Source organism: Lagenorhynchus albirostris, chromosome 20, assembly GCF_949774975.1.
Source record: "Lagenorhynchus albirostris chromosome 20, mLagAlb1.1, whole genome shotgun sequence".
NCBI lineage: Eukaryota > Metazoa > Chordata > Mammalia > Artiodactyla > Delphinidae > Lagenorhynchus > Lagenorhynchus albirostris.
The window spans coordinates 48508377-48529724 of NC_083114.1; the positions used below are offsets into that span (position 1 = coordinate 48508377).

General features: G+C 61.0%; 1 protein-coding gene across 5 annotated transcripts in view; it reads right to left on the reverse strand.

Annotated features, from left to right (window-relative positions):
- BAHCC1 (BAH domain and coiled-coil containing 1) overlaps positions 1 to 20014 on the reverse strand; it is a 56065-nt gene extending 36051 nt beyond the window's left edge. For all 5 annotated transcript variants that reach the window (XR_009537821.1, XM_060136139.1, XM_060136140.1 and 2 more), the window contains exons 1-2: positions 19837 to 20014; positions 358 to 537 (exon numbers count right to left, since the gene is read on the reverse strand). Coding sequence is in view for 4 of the 5 variants with exons in the window: in XM_060136139.1 (XP_059992122.1) it covers positions 358 to 537; positions 19837 to 20014 (358 nt within the window). In the remaining variant the exon portion in view is untranslated. The remainder of the gene's footprint in view (positions 1 to 357; positions 538 to 19836) is intronic.
- Between the last annotated feature and the right edge of the window lie 1334 nt (positions 20015 to 21348).

Here is a 21348-nt window from a genome sequence, read left to right on the forward strand (position 1 = left end):
CCCGAGTCTAGGAGGTGGGCGCAGCCCTGCCCGGCCAGCCCAGCTGTGTTCCACATTTCCTCGGCTCCCCAGAGCCTTCCTGGCCCCACCCCCTTCTTCCCTCTCTGACCAGCTCTGGTGCACATCTGGCCAGGATCACTGACTGGCGAGACTGGCCCCCTGTTTCCAACCAATTACCACCTCCCCCGTGGGGGCTTCCTCAACAGGGAGGCAGCCCCTCGCCAGAGTGCTTGGCATGGTCTGCCAGCTGGCTCTTGCCAGCCACAGCGGGGGAGCCCTTTGCCTCACCGCTGGCCCTGGCACCACAGTCAGTGGCTCCAGCCGCGCGGTGTGGCTGGAGCCCCGGCCCCGACCTACCTTCGTGCGAGTGGGAGAACCAGATCTGGGAGGTGGCGGGGTGGGGGCCACGGTAGGCCTGATCCGAGGGGGAGGGGTTGGGGCCACTGGGATGCGCGGAGGCCGCTGAGCCCAGACTGCTGGTGAGGAAACTGCCCATGAAAGAGGAGGCCGGAGAGTTCCCCATCAGGCGGCTGCTGGCTGTGGACACAGGGGGCAAGAGTGAGTCTGGGCAGGGACAGCGCTAAGGAGCCCTTCTCCAGGGCTGACTATCAGGTCCCAAGCTCCCTGGGCTTCTGTCTTCAAACAGCCAAGAAGCCAAGGTGGGAGAAGCTGCCCGCTCAGGCCCCTGAGGCCCTGACACCCTCTCGTTACTGCAAAACCCCCAAGAATGGCACTTTTGCCGAATGACCCACCTTCACCCCCACCCCCATCAGCCAGGTGCCACGTACTGTGGGCCCCAGGGCCTGTAGGAAACAGGTGGCCCTGTGGGCGGGCCTTCGACTCGGAGGCTCTGACTCTGACTCTCGCAGGCCAAGGCCTCTTAGCTGCCGGCAGACCTGCTAGAGTAGATATCTCCTGGATAGGTCCAGGAGCAGCAGGTGCACAGCAGTCTCTGCCCACCCCCTGGGTGGCACTGGGAGGGCCGGCCTTTCCCCCAGGCAGCATCTTCAACCTTCTCCCCAGGTCCAGTTAACCACCTCATCAGACTGGGGTGCCCTCTCCCAGGTGACCAAGAAAAGGAGCCAAGACAGAGGAAGAGAGACATGCAAGAGGAGCCCGAGGATGGAAGTGTCAGCATCTGCTTTAACGCCCCCAGGGTTTCTCAGGGTCAGGCCCTGACCGGCGGCAGCGGGATGCAGGCAGTCACTTATGGTCCAGGACACTGCTGGAGTTTCCCCTGGCAGCCAGCCTCCGTAGCCTGCCCACCTGCACCCTCCGACACTGTATACCCTATCTGCCCAAGCCCAGTGGCCAAGGCCAGGATGATCAAGCCTCCTCAGGTTACCGTGGCGACCAGTGGATCGCATAGGAAGGATGTACACAGAGTACTCCGCGCAGAGCAGCACCCGGTGCCTGGTGGGTGGTCTGGGCTGCACTGCTCAGCCCCCACCCCAGCAGGGCCCCCGGCACCTTGTCTCCTCTACTCCATGGGCAGAGAGCCTAGCTTGGGACCATCCCAGGGGACAGGGAACTGGAACCTGGGGGCCCACCATCCCATTAGGCTGAGTGTAGGGGCCTGGCGGGGTTTGCAAGGGTTTTGGGGGCCCCAGAAGGCTGCAGGCCCGGCCCAAGGTGAGTCAGGGCAGCTGTTTCCCTGCCCGGGAGGCAGGGGGAATTTGTGAATTTGTGATGCCTCATCCAGCCTGGCTTGGCCCTGGGAGCTTCCCAGACACCGGGTGACTCAGCAGAGAGGCGGCACGGCCCTGAAGCGGGGGAGAGGGAGGGGCTGCCCCGCCGGGACCCTGGCAGCTCCCCTCCCCTTCCCTCCACTCCCGTGCGGGAATGAGACATGTGGACGAGAGAGGCCTCTCCTGGCCACGGGCCTCAGAGGAAGAGTCTGTGAGAACCGCCGGGCACCAAGGTGTGAACTGACCTCTGTGGTGGGTATCAGGCCAAAGGGAGACCGTGCGAGGACCCAGGGGCAGGGGGCGAAGGTGCCCAGGAGCCAGGGACTTCCCAGACCGCAAGGCTGGGACTTCCATGGGCCCCAGCCAGACCACAGGCATGTCCAGCCAGGGGAGGGGACTCTGGGCTGGGAAGGGAAGTGCTGGACTCCCAGGCGGGCGGGTAGAGCCTGCAGGAGATGGAGGGCGGCCCCTGCTGTGCTCCAGGGACCCTGGAGGCAGAGGGCCATGCCTGTGGGATGACTGAGGCCTCTTCCTGCCTCGCCCGGGCCCACCCCATGTCCCCCAGGCCTTCCCACCCCCGCACCCTCCCAGGGAAGTCCCTCCGCCCTGCCCTTCCCGGGGACAGTGGGAAGCAACTGAGTCCAGGAGTCGGTCTGGATAAAGGATTTCTCCAGGAGCTTGGCCTGAGAACCTTGAGTTCTCCCACACCACGGTGGGTGGGGGCAGTGGGCAGGCCCCAGGCTGGGTGGAAGAAGCGGCCTGGCGTCCCATAGGGCCCTTCCGGTTTGAGGATCCAGGGAAACCGAGGCTCAGAGGCGGCCCCCTCACAGGGTCTCCCACACCGGGGGGCCCTGCACGGGCAGCAGGCCACCTCTGCAGACCCACCACCCACACCCCCAAGGACCACCCACCTGGGGCAGGGGCAGGTAGGAAGCAGGCCTGAGGCCCAGAGGGGTGTCTGACCTGACTGGTCCCCTAAGCTGGAATTGGGGTGGGGGTGGGGGAGGCATGGGACTTCATGCCCTCCTCCCCCGGGAGACCGATCCTGGCCCTCGGTGGGGACTCTCAAGGGTGCCTGTTTTGACACCATCCCATAAGGGGGTCCCACTGCATGGGAGATTTGTGGGGGATGCTGCAGCTCAGCTGGCCCCAGTCCCGGCTCTACGGGGCAGGGGACAAACCAGTAACAGGCAGAGTTTCGTGCTGTGTGCCTACCTTGCCCCATGCCAGCCAGTCTCCCAATTTGGGGGACCCTCTTGGGGCCCTTCCTGAGTCCATAATGAAGGAACCTCTGTCCCAGAGTGTGGTAAGTGAGCAAATGGGACAGCGCTCCAGCCCTGCCCTCTGGCCTCGGTTCTGGGCTCTCCAGGGCCCCCCTTTGCTCCAAGCCTTCTGGGCTGCCCCTGCCGCTCCACCTCTCCCAGCCTCGTGGGCAGCTTGCAGCCCCCTGTGTCCTGCCTCAGTCTGGGCCATTTATCTGGGGTGTCTTTTCCTTCCTTTTTCCTTTCATGTTGAAAACGGAAGAGGCTTGTCACATGAATATTATGTCTTTATATCTTCACTGTAAGACGTTCCAGTGATAGACACAGCAAGGAAGGAAACAGAGGTCACGGGAGACCCCACTGCCCTGGGGCAGAGCCACACACGTGTCCCAGGGACCACCTTCTGGGCACTCACCCACTCGCCCTGGTGGGAGACCTGTGCAGGTACCCAGGTGGTCTCTCCTCTGAAAACGCCAGCCCACGGCAGCAGGTCCTGCCAAGGGCTCTCATACTCTCTGACCAGCAGGCCAGCCCTGGGGGATGCATGCTGGGCAGGTGCAAAGACAGCTCCCTGACGGGCCCCCCAGCCTGGGCCCTGCACGATGGGGCTCCATGAGCCTTGCTCTGAAGGGGTCCGTTTCTCCCCCGCCATCCTGGGCTAGAAGTTTGGAAGCAGACAAAGTCCTACAGGCTTTGCTGGGCGGGCACTGCCACGGTGGGTGTGGGGGAGGGGACTGCTGGTACCCAGAGTCCCCCCATCCCCCCCAGCTGGCCCCTGACCCTCAGACAGAGCGTGCGGGCTCCTGTGTCACTTCCACCTCCAAGGAGTTTGGCCATGGCACCGTGCCCAGCCAGCAGAGGCGTGGGCAGACCTGGCTGCCACCTCCCCAGCCCCCGCCCGCCGACCAGTAGCCAGGCCCAGACAGAGCCTGAGCAGAGGCGGCCTGGGCCCTGGCCAGGGCTGGAGCTGCACGGCCAAGTCTGGCCGGGAACTGGGCTGGAGGCTTCTTTCCTCTTGGCAAGGTCCTTGCCCACGGAGTGCTGTGGTTAGCAACCTGGGAGGGGACAGTGGGAGCCCCAAGCAGCAGGGAGGGCCAAAGGGGCTTTCAGCTCAGAGCCCCCGGGCTGGGAGCTCCGAGCCTGGCACCATCTGCACCAGCCCTTCTCTCGGCAAGGGCTTTATGAACCTTGTATCAATTCAGGTCTTCGCAATCCCAGGTGGCGGTCCCACCACGGGGCTGACAAAGGAATGGGCATCATCAGTGCTGGCCCCACGGCCCCAAGTGCCCGGGCTGGGGTTTGGATGAGGCTTGTCCACTCCAAGGCTGCCCTGGCCCCTCCAGTGAGCATGGTCACGGTGGCCAGTGCCCTGCATCCTCTGCAGGCTCTCATCACAGCGATCTGGCCAAGGTTAGCATCGTCTTGGGACAGGGACCCGAATGCGGTGTGAGGTGTCAGGCTGTGTGAGGCAGGCCGTTCTGTACTACGCACCAGCCCCCAGCTGGCCATCGCCACTGCCCGGCTGGCCCAATCCAGGGTTTGCGGCCCCAGACACAGGGCTCCAGCCCCAACTCCAGCGCTGCCTCAGCTCTGCCTAGGACACCACGGAGGCCTGGCCCGGGTGCCGGGCTGGCTGAGAAAACCACTCCGGAAGCCAGAATGCCCAGGAGGGCTGGTCGACACCCCCCACCCACTGCCATGGCCCAGTTCCTCAGGCCAGGCCCCACCCCCAGAGGCCCAACCTTTCCCACGCTCCAAGGCCCAGACAACCTGGACCGGGAGACAGGCCGTACCTGGACCCTGGCTGTGTGGCTACTTCCCTCCCAGCTGCCCCAGCTGGACGGAGCTGGGCGGGAATGCCCTGACCACTAAGCCCAGCCTTTGCTCACAGGGCCTCTGTGCTGGCCGTGGTAGAGGTGACCGCACATGCCCAGGCAAAACCAGGGGAGGGGCCTTCCTCTGTCAACCTGTGCCAGGCCCACCTGCTGCAGCCGAGACGGTCAACAGATGCTGGGCGGGCCCGAGGGGTGCTGAGGGCGTTCCTGGAGCCCACGTGCTACCCCGGGGAGCCTCCAGTCCAGGGAGGGGCTGACCGGCAGCAAAGCCCCAGAGCGCGAGGGGCTGGCACACCAGAGGCCAGGTCCGGAGCCCTGGACAGCCAGGTGCGCACCGCGCCTGCTCACCCCCTCTCCCTCCAGCCTCCGCCTTCATGCCAGGCTGACAGAGGGACAGAGAAGGGCCTCGGAGAGCTGGGGAGAGCGAGCGGGAGCGCAGAGCTACAGCACAACGAGCATTTGTTTTGACTTAAGTGAGCTACCTTTTCTGGAAACGGTGAAACGGGTTGTAAAAAACAAAAAGGGCCTCGTTGCGACGGCTGGCGGCCGCTGCTGAGAAGCAAGCCCCTTCCCAGGCTCTCCTGATGCTCTGGAGGCCCAGCTGACAGGCTGCTGGCACCGGGCTCCCCAGCTCTGCGTCTGGCGGCTGCACCCTCCGCCCGAAACAGCTCCCGCCCTCCTGCTCACACCTGCTCAGGCTCCCCACGGCCTCCAGCCCCCTGCAGAGCCTGCCTGGGCGTGGGGACACCCAGCTCCCCTGAGGCCATCCCTGGGTCTCCCTCAGGACACCAGGGGCGGCCTGCCTAGGAGGCCAAAGTGCCCCTCCAGTGCTGGGCCAGGCTCCAGAGGGAGCGGACTGGAGAAGAGGAGGCAGGAAGGATAACAGCCCACTGTGTGGACCCGGCCCACATTCCTCTCATTCCAGGAGAGGGAAGGGGAGGGAGGATGTCCACCCTGGGTGTCCGCGTGGACGGGGGTGGAGAAGCTTCAGTCCAGCCTGCTCGAAGGCAGGTGGGTGTCCATCTGTCTGACCACCCAGGAGCAGAATGGGGGGAGGGGGACAGGGATGGGGATACCAGGCCCTGGTGGGAGGGGCCGCTTTGGACTGCCCCACAGGAAACCCAAAGTGGCCACAGCAGGGGCCACAGAGGCTGCACCACACCACCGGCCACCAGACCCACTCTAGGTGTACACGAGTTTGCAAGCTCAATTCCTGATGCCACCAGGGACACTCCCTGCTGGGCTGGAACCCACCAGGGGCCCAGGCATGAGATAATGTGTGTGCCTGGGTGTGTGTCTGTGTACAGGGGCACAGAGGCAGCGATGGGACTATGTGTGGGCACTCAGGGTGTGTCTGGGTGTGTGTGCATGGCTGAGTGTGCATGTGGGCAATGGCCGTGCACACAGGCACAGATGTGCATGCAGGTCTGGGGCAGAGGCTCCGAGGGTGCACTCGACGTGGGTGTGCACACCTGGCTCCAAGTGTGCGCAAGGTGGTGACTTGTTCTTGTGTGAGGGAGTCACACACGGGTTGGGCCGGCCCTGAGGGATGCTGCTTCCCAGGGTCACACTGCCACCAAACCGGTCTCCTTCCTGGCCCAGACTCTGAAAAAGGCTCCTGGCCTTTAATTCTGCCTGATGCCTGTGGTGGCAGGCGAGAAACAACGGGACACCCCCCTCCTTCTCCATCCTGGGGGGCACATCCAGCTTACTCATGGTGGAAGGGGAACTCTAGTCTCAAGCCTGTACCGAGCGGCAGCACCAAGACCCCCGACCCCCTCCTGCCTGGGAGTCGGCCCCCTCCCCAGCCCAGCTGCTCAGCCCCCAGCCACCCGGACCTGAAAGCGGGTCCAGCGGTTGTGTGGATTCTGGGGGCAGTTGGCAGGTCACGTGGCTGGGGCCATCTCCCCACAGACAGCCCGATTCCTCTGTGGTGGAGAAGCAGCTCAGAAGCCCCCTCCGATCTGGGACCCGCTCCGGGCAGGCCCAGCCTCACCAGGCAGGCTCTCCAGGACACAGAAATTATCGGGATCTGGGGCAGTCCCCTCCAGCCACAAACCGGTGGCCTCCAGATGTCGGCCTGTCTGACCCCCCTCACTCACTTGGTCTCACCGGACACGGAGCCTGCCCTGCTTCAAGCCACCCCCTGCTGCCACAGTCCCAGAATCCCTGAGGATGCCACCCAATGACCCCAGCTGCCATCCACAGCCCCGAGAAGACAGGGGGACAAGAAGAGGAGGCCGAGATAGGCACGGGGAGGAAGGAAGGACAGAAGAGAAGGAGGAGGCTGGAGGCAGAGAGAGACAGCTGCAGCCGTGGGAGAGGGGGTGCTGGTGGGGGAGGGGCGTGGGGGCGGCAGCAGTGGGGGCAGAACGCGAGCCTCCGCCAGCCCGGCCGTGGGACGCAGGGGCAGCCCCGGTGAGGGGTGCCCGCCCAGAAACATGAGTGCGTCACAGGGGAAGCCCCTCTCTGCTGGTCCAGGAGAACCTTCTAGAAGACCCGGTTGGCCCAAAGGCCGTGTCTCACAGGCCATAATAGGAAAACTCTGTGGTTGCTGAGCCACCAGGCCCACAAATATAGAGGCAACGATGACAGGGGACGGGCCCAACCACCAACAGCCCAGAACTAATAAAAGAAAAGGAAAACCGGATATAAGTCTGGTTCTTATTAAAAGGGTAAATTTAGCCTTTTGGCTAGGCGGGGAGCGCGGGGTGGCCAACACTCCCCACCAGGGCCGCCTCGGACTCTGGCCGAGAGTGACTCAGAGGGCTGCCCCCCACCCCCTCCTATTCTTCACACCTTCTGGGGTCTCCGCCTCCCTTCCCTCTCACACCCTCCCTGGTGAATGACCAGCACTCCCCCTCCAGGACGCCCCTGAAGGCCAGCAAACAGGCGGGGGGCGGGGGGGCGCGGGGAGGTGACCAGGGCTGGTCGGCGCCACCCCCTCCAAACCCCGCCAGCTGGAGGAGCGTCTCCAGCCAAGGCAAGGCTTCCCTTCACATCATCCTGAACTAAGCCAGCTGCAGGGAGACAAACGCCCTAGTGGTTGCAGTCCAGTGTAGACGGCAGGGTGCACACTCACGCCCTAGCCCCACCGGTCCCCTCAGAGGGAGAGCCCATCTGGACAGGGTCGGAGGGGCCCACCCCGCTCTCCTGCATCCCATCCCCTGGACCCAGGCACCCAGCACCTCGAGCTGGCCTGAACACGCCTCTTTCTCAGCTGTGGGCAGGCAGGGGAAGAGGGCACCCAACACTCCCAGTTCATTCCCAGCAGATGGGGGGGTACCCTGTGCTTCTCCCGGCAGAGCCTTCCAGGGAGCCCACATTCTGGAATTTCTGACAGGCCACCCTCTGCACCCTATCCCTGCCTTCTGAGGCTCTCAGCAGACCTGCCCTCCCAACCCAACTCTAATGTCTGTGACCAGAAGCAGGGAAAGGCCTGGCACCGCGGCTGCCCACGGCTCCTGGTGGGAGGAGCATTTGGGGGGCAGCCCGCTGGGGAGCAGGGATCCCCCACAGTGTGCTCCTGGGGGCAGCGCTACACCCCCATAAGAAGGGAGATGGGGTGGGGGCAGGACGCACCCAGGGCTCTGTATCCTTGTAGTTTCTTCTAACAGCGCCGCTTTGACAAACCACCCCACTTCCTTCGAAGAACGGAGAGAAAGTATTTTAATTTCTAAAGACGGTGAGTATAAGTAGGGAGAAAACCTCAATTCTCTGACGTAAAACTCCGGTGTTTCTGGGAACTCTTGAAGTGAACAGGGCAAGGAGAGCTGTTTCTGGGGTGAAGTGCACCCCACTGGTCTGGGGGTCCCAAATGGGGATGGAGTGCCAGCCAGCCCAGGGGAGCCAGCGGGGAACCAGCCTCGGGGCGGCCCAGCAAGAGCTCCCAATGGAGGGAAGACCCCTGCCCCGTGCAGCTCACCCACAGCCTGGGGCACCCAGCCCTGTGCTCCCCCAGCCCCACCCCATGCCAGGGGTGGGGGGCTCAGGCAGAGAACCAGCCTTGGACCTCCAGCCCAGAAGCCTGTGCTCCTGGGTGGCTCCCGATGTGACCACAGAGCAAGCACGTGGCCTTGCTGAGCCTCCACCTGGACCCCACCTGCCTCAGGACCAGGGGGCAGCAGGGGACTCAGTCCTGAGCCTGAGGACTGACCCCTCGCCCGATTCACATGCTGGGCTCCGACCAAGTGTCATGTGTGGAAAAATCTCTGCTGCCAGACCAGGGGAGGGGGCTCTGGGCTGGGCTGCCCGGGTGGAATGAGGTCTCCAAAGGGTGCCCCCCACACAGTCTAGAGACCTCAAGATGCACCATGCCCTCCGGCCACCTGGTCCAGCGGCCCTCGGGAGCCAGGGCCTGGTGGGGCTGCCCTGAACCTCCATCGGCTCCAGGCAGTCCAGGAGGAGTGCCCAGGTAAGCCCGGGGCACTTGCTGACCTCACTAGGGCAGGCAGCTGGCGTGGGAACATCGGAAGAAAGTGCTGTCCAGACCGGACAGCACAAACGTCCTTGTCACCCAAGCCGCAGACTGGGCCCTGAGCCCCGTCCAGAGAATGGAGTTCTAACCCAGCTCACTCGTTACACAAACAGTTACTGAGCGGCTGCAGCGTGCAGGGTCACTCACCCTCACCCTGGAATCCCAGGAAGTCGCAGGCTGCCCGGGCACCCTGGCTTCCAACAATGGCCCTCGGACCTCTTGGTGACCCACAACCTTGCGCAGCTGCTTGGGGCCGTCTCGCTGGCCTGTGTCTTGGAGCAGATGTTTGACAGGTGGAAAGATGACGCTGCTCGTGTGCACCTTCCCAACTTTTCTTGATTTTATCTGTATTCACACTCGTTAAGGGCTTTTTAAGAGTTCGCCTAAAGATGCATTGCGATTTAATTTAGATTTAATTTTAATATTAATTTAAAACAAATTGAAAGCTTATTTTTAGGAGACCCAAAGGGATGCAAAATGTCTCAAAAAGGGGACTGGCTTCAGGCAAACTGCCCTCAGGTGACCTGCTGGCCAGGCCTGTGGGAGGCCAGCTGGACAGGGCAGCTGCCTCACCAGGCAAACAGGCAAGTCCTGGGGGGCCACAGGTCCGGCTCCTTCCCCGGCATCCTGTGTAGGGTGAGAAAGGCTGTGCACACAGGCCAGGCACAGAGGGATCTGCTGGCACCCTTCTGCACGGTGCTGCTGAGGCCAGGAGGCGGGCGGGAGCCCCGGTCCTGCCCTCCCCACGTCCATGTCCAATACTGGGTCCTGAATCCCCACCTGCCGGCCGCCAGGACCCTATAGGGAGTGATGGGAAGAGGCATCAAGGGCCTGTGCCCCACTGAGTACAAAGTGCAGGCGTGTGAGCGCTGCCTGGGGGAGAGAAGCGACCAGGATCTGGAGACTCAGGGCTTGTGGGGAAGAGCCGCCACGAGATGTGCAGGCAGGGGTGTGCCACTAACTGGCACCAGCCCCGGGCAGCCACGCACCCCTCCCAGACTGGGCACTGGGGCCCAAACCAGGAGCGGCTCCGAAGCCTCCTGGTGTGTAAATGCTGGAAAGCAGAGTGGTGCGGCGAGCGGGCCCCACCTGGCAACACAATGCTCCAGTGCCTGCAGCCCCTCGCTGCCATGCCTGACTGCCCGGGATGGAGATGGAGCAGACGGCGAGGGGCCACAGCCCTGCTCCCTCATCTCTCCTGTGCCCTCATTTCCCTTTTGTTGGTTGTCCACCCCCCCCAGCCCCTGCCTATGCAGCCACCCACACAGCCACCACAGAAGGGAGAGGAGGGGAGCGGGCAGCTCTCCCCCAGCGTCTGTCCCCCCTCGCCCACCAGGCCCTAAGGCCCAGGTGAAGCCGCTGGCTTCTGTCCTCCAATCTATCGTAGGTGCCCCACCACACATGTTGACGGTTAGGGAGTCACCTGCAGGGGCCAGTCAGGGGACAGGCAGAAAGTGGTCCCACCCGGTGCCCAGCTCCTGCACCACCAGGTCCCTCCCTTACTGCAGGGGGAGGGGGTAGCGGTGTCTCCGCAGGGACAGTCCCATCCTGAGCCTTGTTCTATCTCCACTGGTCCCCCTCTCCACTGCACAACCTCACACGTGCGCCCAGAGGCCAGCCCGCATGCCACAAGGATGACGCTGGGCTGCACTGCCCAGTGGACCTCTCACTGCCACCCCCTCACCCCGTCACTGGGTGTGACACTAAGAAGGAGGGGATTGTCCTCTCTGCCAATCCTTTTAGCTCTGACACCTCTTTTAAATGGAGTGCACACAGTCTGGGAGCCTCTGCGGACGAAAGAAGATGCTTCTGGAAGGTAAGGAGATGCTGACCTGGCCCCTGGGAGGTGGCCACACAGGCTGGAGATACTGCCCACGTGAATGTCCCCATGTATGTGTGGTCGGGTGTCGGGCGGGCATCTTGGTTTTTAGTGAAGAGACCAGGGCCAATTCAGAATCCGGTGTCTCCTGCCCTTCTCTTCCTCGTGAGGTTCTCCCAGAGGGTTATCGTCTCGATTTTCCAGTGTGGGGTCAAAATTGCAGGAGAAAAAAAACGAACAGGGCTCTTTTCATGTCCACAGGCACGTGTGTGCCTTACCCAAGTGTGGACAGGCACGCACACCCCGTCTCGGCCCCAGCCATCCTGCACGGGAGGGAGGCCAGCAACGGCCAGGCCCAGCTCTGGGGGAACCAAGGGATGGAGGGCACAGACACCCAGACTCAGGACGCTGGGGTCCCACGGGGAAGATGGCCCCGCGTGGAGAAGGGCGGGGGTGCTGCAAGGCCTGGGGGGACAGACTGCCAAGGGCGGTCAGGGCCGGAGGTCACGGACCATGCGGGTGGAGCCTGGGCACTGGTGGCTGTAGGGGCTGCCCAGGTGGGGAGACTCCAGGAGGGACAGAGGAAGGGGAGCAGAGGAGGTACCTGGGGCAGCAAAGAGGGGAGTACAGGTGGCCAGAGCCTGTGGGTGGCTTGGCACATGTGCTGAGTGTTGGGAACCTTCGGGGACAGTGATATGACAAGGGTGGTAGGTGGGAGCTGACCTACGGTGTAGGGGGCTTGGGTAAGGGAGGCCCCAAGGGAAGGAGAAGCAGGGCTGAAGGCTCAGACAGGCTTGGGGCTGACCTGCAGGTAGAGGCAGAGCAGGGAAGCTGACCGGCACCTCCTGGAGGAATTGGACGTGGGGATAGCTTCATTCGAAGCAGAAGCCTGGGGCGGGTGCTGGGAAAGGACCAGCTCCAGTTCAGCAGAAGCCAGTGACACAGTGAAGAAGGGGGCTGAAGCGGGGGTGGGCAGCTCACCAGCACCAAGCTCTGCACATCAGGCCCTCAGTCTGCCACCGAGGGTCACTGGGGACCTGCAGGCTCCATCCCCGGCAGGTGGCCAGGAGCTGAAGGATGGAGCAGGTGGCGGGAACTGGAGACAGATCAGAAAGCACATTCCGACTGCGGGGTGGGCTGGCTCTCCCAGGGGCCAACTGGGATGTGACTCCTTGAAGGCCAGTTGTGAGTGTCCGTGAGCGAGTGTCTGCATGAGTGTGAGCAGGTGTGGGTGTAAGGACATGCCTGGGGGTGTGAGCACACGTGAGCAGGTGTGACGTGTGTCCATTCACTGTGGGCTCATGTGAGCTCAGCCAGTTAATGCCCTGGAGGGCCTGTGGGGACGTTGGGGTCTGCAGGGTAGGTCTGTGCCTCTGCCCCCAAAGGGGACACGGGCTGAGCCAGGCAGCAATGCCTGTGCTGAGACGGAGCCTGACACAGGGTGCTGTGAGATGCTCGTGAGATGCTGGTGGACAGCGGCCTGGGAGCGCAGCCCCTTCCTTACACCCCCACCGCGTCCCCACCCTGGGTTCCGCCCCTTGGTTGTTCCCGAACTGCCTTCTTTTCACCCCCATCCAGCTGTGCTCCCAGCATGCCTGCCTTGATGGTGGGGGGCCCTGCCTGGTCTGGCTCTGTGATGATGGGGCCATGGTGCCCTCCCCAGAGTTGCCTTCAGAAGGAAGTCCCAGGGAAGAAAGGCTCTGGCTTCCCTGAAGGAGGAGCAAAGGGATCCAGCCAAGACTGCCTCTTCCCAAGAAGATGGCAGAGCGTGGTTTAGTTAGTAAACCGCCACTAAAATGTGGCTGATGGGTCTGTCTTACTTGGCGAGGCTCCCCAAGAAGACACCACCCCAGGCCACCCTTGGGGACCCCAGCCTACTGCTCAGAGGCCTCTCTCAGCAGCACACCTATCCTCTGCCCCTTCCCTGCATTTCTGGTAATTTCTAGAGGAAACCAAGTTCCTATACTTAGATGAAGCAGGGCTGCTTGAACTTTCCTTCCGGTTCCAGGCACACAGTGGGTCCCCCCTTCCCCAGCCTCAAAAGTCTTTGGATCTAAAAACACTGGACTCTTTGTTGGGGGCCCTGGGGGAGGGGAGAGGGGGCAGGGAACCCAACCCACCTGTTCATTCCCTCCTCCCCCTCCCCCACCCTAGGTCAGAAAGAAAAAAAAAAAAGCTTCCTGGCTGATCCAATCTGGAACCTAATCGTCTGGACAGCTGCAGCAGCCCTCAGATGCCAGCCCGGCTGGCTCCCAGCTTGGGCACTGGATGCCTCTCCGCCAGGCCCGCAGCCTACTGCAAACCCACACCAATCCCATAAGCGGGGAGGGGGCAACCCCCACCCGGCGCCCCCCTACCTCCTCTAAGCCCACACCCAGTTCCCACCGACCGGTCCCCGTCCTCCAGTGGCAGCTGCTGGCAGGGCCACAGGAGGCAGTAATATTATATATTACAACAAACAGGGGCGGCCCACTGACAAATAGGCCTGCATGATCTAAATGGTATATTATCCCATAAAAACGTCATCGGGCAGGGCGTCAAAGCCGAGACGGAGCAGCAGTCTTGGAGTGCGGGCTGCAAAACCCGAACCTTCCTTGGCGTGGCCCGGGGCTTTGGGGACATGTTCTAGACAGTGCATGCTGGTTGTAATTTTGTTGTTTGCTTTTAATCTGGAGTCTTTGGTGGGAGAAAGGAGGTCCCAGAGGTTAATGGGGACAGGGGAACCCCGGGGAGCCATCCCCTGGCGGGCAAGGCAGGAGGAAGCCCTGCAGTGCAAGTTACCTACTGCCAAACAGACAGGGCACATGCTGCACCCCAAAGCCCTGAGGTCGGCCTCAGCTCGAGAGCTGTGGCGCAAGTCCCAGCAAAGACCTCCAACGAGGGCCTTTCCCAAGGGGTGCCCACCTCTCCAGGAGGCTGTCGGGAGCGGCAGGAGTGAGAACTTTCTCTGGATGGGTGATGATGGGCTAGGTCTTCCTTCCAGAGGGGCTAGGGCAGCACCCCCGTCCTGGGGGGATGGTTTCTGTTCATCAGAAGTCATCCAGGTGGATACTGGTCAATACGGCATTGATAGGGTTTACTGCCGCCTGTCAGTGGGAGGCTGGGGAGTGGGGCGCTGCCCCAAAGTCTGTGCAGGGTTTTCTCATGGGACTCTCTAGGCAGAGATGCCCTGATGCCACCCAGGTGGAGTCCCCACGTCCCTTCCAAGCTGACCCTTTGCCAGTGTGACCAGGGCCCCTCTGAGGAGGCCACGTGCAATGGGCTGGGATCAGGGCATATGGTGGGAATCCCCCTGGGACTCTGGCCACGTCAATCAAGGCAGCTGCCCTCTGCACAGGATGCCCCTGGGGCAGAGGGGCAGCTCTCATCTTTTGGGGCCTATATTCAGATATTTATGGTAGGGAGGAAGCCAAGCAGGGCCCAGAGGCCTCTTTCAGGAGGAAGGGCAAGGGGTTACTGGAGGTGGCAACCAAGGCCCCTTTCCGCCCAGAAAGCACTCATTCCCAGTGGCACTGGCTGAACTCTATCTGAGCTTGGGAATTCCCAGCTCAGGGCCGGTCCCAGGCTCAGACCCTGGAGCTAGACCAGGAGCATTCTGGGAAGTGTAGTCCTTTGGGAGTTGGGAGGGCCTGCTGGGATTTCCAGGGGCGTCTCATCAAGAGCAAGCAAGAGGACAGAGCAAAGGAGGTTACCCTGACTGTAATCCCAAGGTGGAAGTTTGACATTCCTGGGAAATGGCTGAACTTAAGACATCTGCGCCCTGAAAAGATACCAGCCAACGCTGGATTCCAGCCTCAGATCATACCCGCAGTGGTCTCTCTGAGCAAGCCATCTGGAGCTCTTATTTTGGTGGGAAGACCTGGGAACTCCCCAGAGGGAAAAAAACCCTGCCTGAAGTGCCCCGGCTTCTATCCTCCTCTGGCAGCTGCCCCCAGACAGCAGGAGAGACAAGGGTGCTACCTGCCGGGCTCCTGGAGAGGCTGTAGCGCATCCCGCACACTCTCGCACATTATTTATGCTCACAGCCCCCGCTGATGACATATGTAAGTTGACAGCGAACATCCTATCAACTTGCTGGAGTGTATCTTGATTGTTAAAACACACTCTTAAAGGTATACGATCATTTATCAAATTAAAATAGCGGCGCCTTGCCTGTCCTCTTTTCTGCCTTCCCTGACCACTCCCCTGCAGCCTCCCTCCTCTGGCCTCCTGGGCATCCTGCCCTTGCACCCAGGCCCTGCTCCTCGGGTTGGTGGGGAGACACTGCCCTGCTTCCAGGGACCCAGACTCAGCACCCCATCCCCACCCTACCCCAGGCCAGGGCAAGCCCACTAATCGCCAAGAAGTGACAAACGCCAGAAGCCCCACCAATTAAATCTAAACTCAAGCAAAGCTCAGTGGCCAGTAAATTATTATTTTTATTAGCTTGAACCAAGTTCCCGTAAGAGAGAAAGTCAACTTGCTCCCATGAATGGCTCTTGTATAATTTATTTAACTCTGTGCTCTTTGCCAAAGCCTGGAATATTTTTAGCTCGTTCTGTTGTTGGATTTGGCTTTTTTATGTGTGTTTCTGAGGGGTATTTTTAGCTCCCTCCATGTTATTCTAACAGCCTCCTGTGCGTTTTGTCCTGTCTGTGCGGGCTGTTGAACCCAGTCTCACAGCAGACGAGGGAGATTTCTAAGAATACACGGGAGTGTTTGGGGGTGATGAGGGATGGCACAAGGCTGCTCCCTGCCTCGCTGGCTAATTTGCCTTAGTGCTCACATGACCTGGATATTCCTATAGGAATATCCTTGTAGGAAAAATCAGACATGGGGGCAGTACAAGCCCCACTGAGAAAAAACCCACATTCCAAAAATGGCTTCACTGGGGTGGGCGAGGCGGCCACAGCCTGGCCGATCCACGAGGCCACTGGATTCCTGGCTCCGCAGGGCAGCCTTGGCTTTGATGTCTGCTTCTGTCACTTAACAGAGCAGGATGGGTAGAGTCTTCGGAAAGTAACTCTTTTCACACCTACTTAATGTTGGTAACTGTTGCAGAAACACTCCACCGTGTCACTGAGTTAATGAGGTATTTACGAAAATGTATTTTTTTTTCCTTTACAAAAAAATCCCATGAGGAGGGAGGGGGACCCTTTGATGGGGTCTTTTTACACCCGGAAATTATCTTTTTTTCCTCTGCATTTTTCTTTTCTTTTTCTTTTCCTTTTTTTTTTTTTTTTTTGAGATTGGCAATCAGAAGCACTGCTAGCAGGAGAGAAGTTTGTGGTTCTCCCACCAGAAGGAACGTGCCGTCCTGTTTACTCCCAACAACCGCAGGCCCAGGGCACCTGGCTTCCAGGCCCGGCCATTTACACCCCAAAGAAGCCGGGAGAAGGGGCGGAGAGGAGAACCCACCCGCTGTCACATTGCTGAAACCAAGACTTGATCGGCTCCTCCGCCTTCCTCGGGTGGAGACCCGGTGATTCTCGAAGGTTCAGCCCTGAGGGGGACGTACAGAGAAGGATGGAGGGCAGGAGCTGACCGGCTAGAAGAGGGGGCGGGGACTGGGCTTCTCCCAGGCCGGGCTGCCTCCTACTAAACGCGCTCGGAGGAGAGGCGCGATCCCCAATCGCTCCAGGCAGTAGCGCTGATGAAAAATCTTGGGTTGGTGCGTTGTTGATTTTCCTTTTTTTTCCCCTAGATTTCACAGCTTTGCCTCCGGACCATCTGTATTAGAGACAAAATCTAACACTGCACTAAAAATAACGATTCCAAACATTCTAATTACACCTTTTGGTGACAAGGTTACTGGAACAGCACTTTACCATAAAACCCTTCAGCCCGATGGTAAAGCTATCGGCACTTTCAGTTTTAGAAAAACAATGGAAGGAGCCCTGGAGCCCAATATCCCATCGGGGTCCCTCAAGCTGACATTTTGAAAGCACTGGGTGGGGATGAGGAAGGGCAGCACTGGCGGAGGGCAGGGAGGGAGACCCTTGGCCAGGCCGTGTGTCTGTGCCAGGGACGAGCAATCCTCAGAAGCCAGGGACTCAATCTCCGGTGGCTGGATCTTACTCCCATGTTAGAGCCGGACAAATAGGAAGAAGCTCGGAGCAATTTTCCTTTCAGCAGGGTAGTCAGTGCAGGGAGGGGCGGGATGGGCTGCTGCAGCCGTGGCCTGTGGACCTGAGGCCATCCGCGAAAATGGGAAGAAAGTCTGCCAAACTGGCCATTTTGAAATCCATACAAGAGATGCAAAAAATATTTTAACTTAATTATACCTTTTTCTTTTTAAACTAGATCATATACAGATACAGACCAAAGCAAAGTAGTCTGGGGTATAATTCCTTAAAAAAAAATTGATGTAGCTATATTTTAAAACCAATACAAGATACTGGCTTTCAGCAATTTCAAAAGGCTTTCAGCGGCAGATGTTTCTAGCTGGACGCCCTGTAGGCCAGCCTTCCCGTCACAAATGGGTTGAACATCTCCAAGCACAATAGGTCTCTTTGGTCCCCCGGGAGGTGCAAACAGCCTCCAGGAGCAGGGGACACGTGGCCCTCCAGCTCCCCCCCACCCCAGGGTGCCCTGGGGACCTCCAGCGCCCCCTAGAGCACCCTGCATATGGGGGAGGTGGGTAGGGTCTGGGTCAAGGACACAGACCAAGCCAGCACCCATCCAATTTCTCCAAACCCTCCATGTCCTACGATCCAAGAACCACGTGGTCAAACTTGGAATGAACAAGACAATGGTTTGGGCCACCCAGACCACGTTCCCACCTGACTCGGTGGTGCCGGCATCTGGATATAAGAACAGAAAGGGGAAATGGCGGCTGACCAGGACCTGGGGAGGGCCGTGGGCTGTTGAATGGGGACGAGAGAGACAGCAGTGACCTGAACTGACGGGGAATCTGGTCTGGCCCTGCCCCACCCCATGGGGGGCACAGCCCCAGCCTGTCTGTGTACTACTGGGAGAGCCTTGGTGTCGGGGGCCCTTCTGGACCGGTTTCTGTACCCTCCAGGCTAGAGGGTATGGCATATGCGGGGTGTGTGTGTGTATGTGTGTGTGTGTGCAGCCAGAACGGGCTAGGGAAACTGTAGCACTGTCCCTGCTGCCACCACAAGCCCCCAACCTCAACCCCCCAGTGTGGGCTGAGCTGGGCGGGCAGCATCTCTAATGCAGGGGCAGGAGAGACAACCACAGGAACAGCAAGGACAGATATTTAAAATCACCAATTGCCCAGGCAAGTACTTTTGCTTTTTTGAGTTATAAATCTATAAGAGAAAAAAGCAAGGGAGAGGAAGAAGGAAGAGCAAGGAAGAGAAAAAAAGCAGCCTTGCAGAAGGCTCGCACTGGAACAGGAAACGCGGGCGAAGGGCTGATTCCAGGAGAGTGCTGAGTCCAGCCCCTCTACTCCCAGCGTGCTCGAACTTTTCGTATCTCACGTTGTAAATGCTAAACGCCCATTAGTAATCAAGCAATTTCTCGTATTTTTTTTCTTTTTAGGTAATTTATGTTTTTCTTTCTGACTGCCCTCCCTTCTGACATTTTCCCTTTTAGCCTGACTCTGCCATCCGTTTTAATCCACACACTAATTGTAATCCCATTAAAGCAGATATAATTTTATTAGTATTCACAGTTCATCAAGCTAGCAATAACTGTTACTGCCAAATTAACAACAACAAAAAAAGCGGCAAACAACATTTCTGATGTTTAGAACAAACTGTAAACAAAAGCAAGCCAACCTTTCAGGGTGACCAGCGGGTCCCCACACGCGCAGCCCCTCCAGCTTCCTGCAAACTCAGCCGGCACTGGCCAGTAACCTCCAGGGTCTCAGGCGAGATCGCGGCCCCTTCGCCACCCTCTGCCCGGCCCTGCTTCTCTTCTGACCTGGCTCGACAGTAATATCAAAGCCACCCGAGACGGGGACTGCTCTGGAGGCCTGGGTCAGCTCTGCCAAGGAACAGCTCTCTCCGGGAGAGAACTGGAGAAGACCCGAGTGCCGGGCGGCCCCAGCTCTCTCCTCCTGGAGCAAATTTGCTGCGAACTCGCCTGCACCGAAATCCGTCGGCGGCCCCCGCGCCGCCCCCAGCCGAGCCGGCGCCGGCGCTGCGCTCCCCCAGGGCGCAGGCCGCGGGGCTGGGCCGCGATCTGGCCACGCTTTGTCCGGCTTTAGCAGGATACCAGAGGCACTTGTTAAAGCAAATGCATCCCCTGCAAACCCATTCTCGCCCTGACACTTCAAGGCTTTATATAGAAACAGGATTTGCTCGTCTTACACCAGCAGTCCCTATTAACGCTCACCCCGCGCACACACCGCCCTAATCCGAGAGGCCGCGGCACCCCCCCCCCACCTTCACAACGGCCGTTTTGTTCCCGCAGAATGTGCCTCGTTGTCCCAGCCCCGGAATGTTTTAAGGATGTGAATGCAGAATGCAGAATGCAGAAATGAGGTTTCCACGGAATTTAGTTCTTTTGCAGGAAGGGGTGGGGGAGGGTGGCAGGAAGGGAAAGGCTTTATTTTTAGCCGGCTCCGAGGCTGCCCCTCCGAGACACTGGGGGACCCTGGGGAAGGCCGCTCTAAACCGCGATGATCCGGCTCGGGGCGCCCATAGGATGCGCGGGCCGCCACCGGTGCCGGTGCAGGGAAATGAAACCGAAGGCTTCTCCGCAAATGCTCCAAGGAGAGGAGGGGCAGGCTCCCGTACGACCCTCGACCGTGCCCACCTCGCGGCAGGGCCTCCTCTCCCGCGCCCACCCGGCCGGCACTGACCTGTGTGCGAAGCCATGGGCAGCGGCGACGGGAAGTACTTTCCGGGCTGGAAGTGCGCCGGGGGCTGCGCAGCCGGCCCGGCCGGGGCGAGGCGCGCGGCAGCGGCGGCGCTGCGGTGGCCCAGGCTCCCGCGGTCCGACAGCAGATGCGGCGGCGGTGCGAAGTCGCGGCCATCCATGCCGGGCCCCGGCCCCGGCCCCGGCCCGCCGCCGCCTCCCGGGAGCAGCGCGGCCGGGGCCCGGGGGCGGCTCGGCGCGCGGACGGCGCGCGGGAGGCGCGGAGGAGGCGGCGTCCGGGGTCACTGGCGGCGGCGGCGGCGGGGCCGGTCAGCACGCCGGCGGACTGGTCTCCTCGGCGGGCGGCCGCGTGCCGAGCCGGCGGCCGCCGTGCGGGTCCATAGTCTGCGGAGGCAAGCAGAGGAGACTTGGTGACTCTGGGGCTCGGCTCGCCCGGGGGTCTCCGCCCCGCCCGCCCCCCACCCCCCCACCCCCCCACCCCGTCGGCCCTAGCCTCGCGGCCAGGCCCGGCGGCCGGGTCCGGAGAGCTCCGCGCGTCTCCCCGCTGCACGCGCGCGCGCTGGCCACCCGGGCCGCCCCGATCCCCGCGCGCACACGCACCGTCCCGGCCACGCTCCGCCCGGAGGAGCCTGAGGGAACCCGGCCGTACAGCTCGACGCTTCCCCTTCGCGGATCCCTGCGGCGAGGGCGCCTCGGCGAAAGGCTGCTGGCTCCTCTGGGTGATAAAAACCCAAATCTGCGAAACCATCACGCACACACACACACACACACACACACACACACTCACACGCACACCCTCTCCCCTCCCCCGCTGCCCAAAGGTGTCTCTGAGGGAAGGCCTGGGGTCGACGCTAGCTTTTTTCCTCTCCCCCCATTCCGAGGTTCAGCTTTTACTGCATTCTGCTTAACCGAATGACCATGCTAATTAAGCGAGTAATTTTATTGATTGTAACTCAAGAGTTTTTTTTTTTAATAACCTTCATTTTCTCCCCTCTCCCATCCCCCTCATGCGTCTTTCGGCCCATTCTTTTGAACTCGCCGCGCCCCCCCCAACATCGCTAACGGGACCAGGCCCCCACTCCGCATTGCCGAGCCAGGACCCCGGGCCAGCTCCCCGGAGCCCCAGGGGTCTACGTCCGCCGGTAGCGTCACCTGGGCCGCCACGCCGCAGTGCCCGGTCGGCCGTCCCGGAGCCGGGAGCTTCCTGGAGAGCCTGGAACAATCACCCCGCCCCCCAGTCAAATTCGCCCAGGATCTTCCTCTGAGGATTGGAGGTTTGGAGAGGGGCGATTTGAGAGTCAGAAATTGTTTTCTCTCAACGCCCCAAATCGGCCACATTATTTCTCCCTTCAGCGCCTGCCCCGGGTCGCCGAGCCGAGGCCTGTCTCTGCACGGCCGGGGGACGTGGGGTTTGCGACGCTGGGCTGGGCCCTGGGGAGGCGGACAAGTGCCCGGGCCCAGCGCAACCTTCACCGCTGCCCAGGTCCCAGCAGAC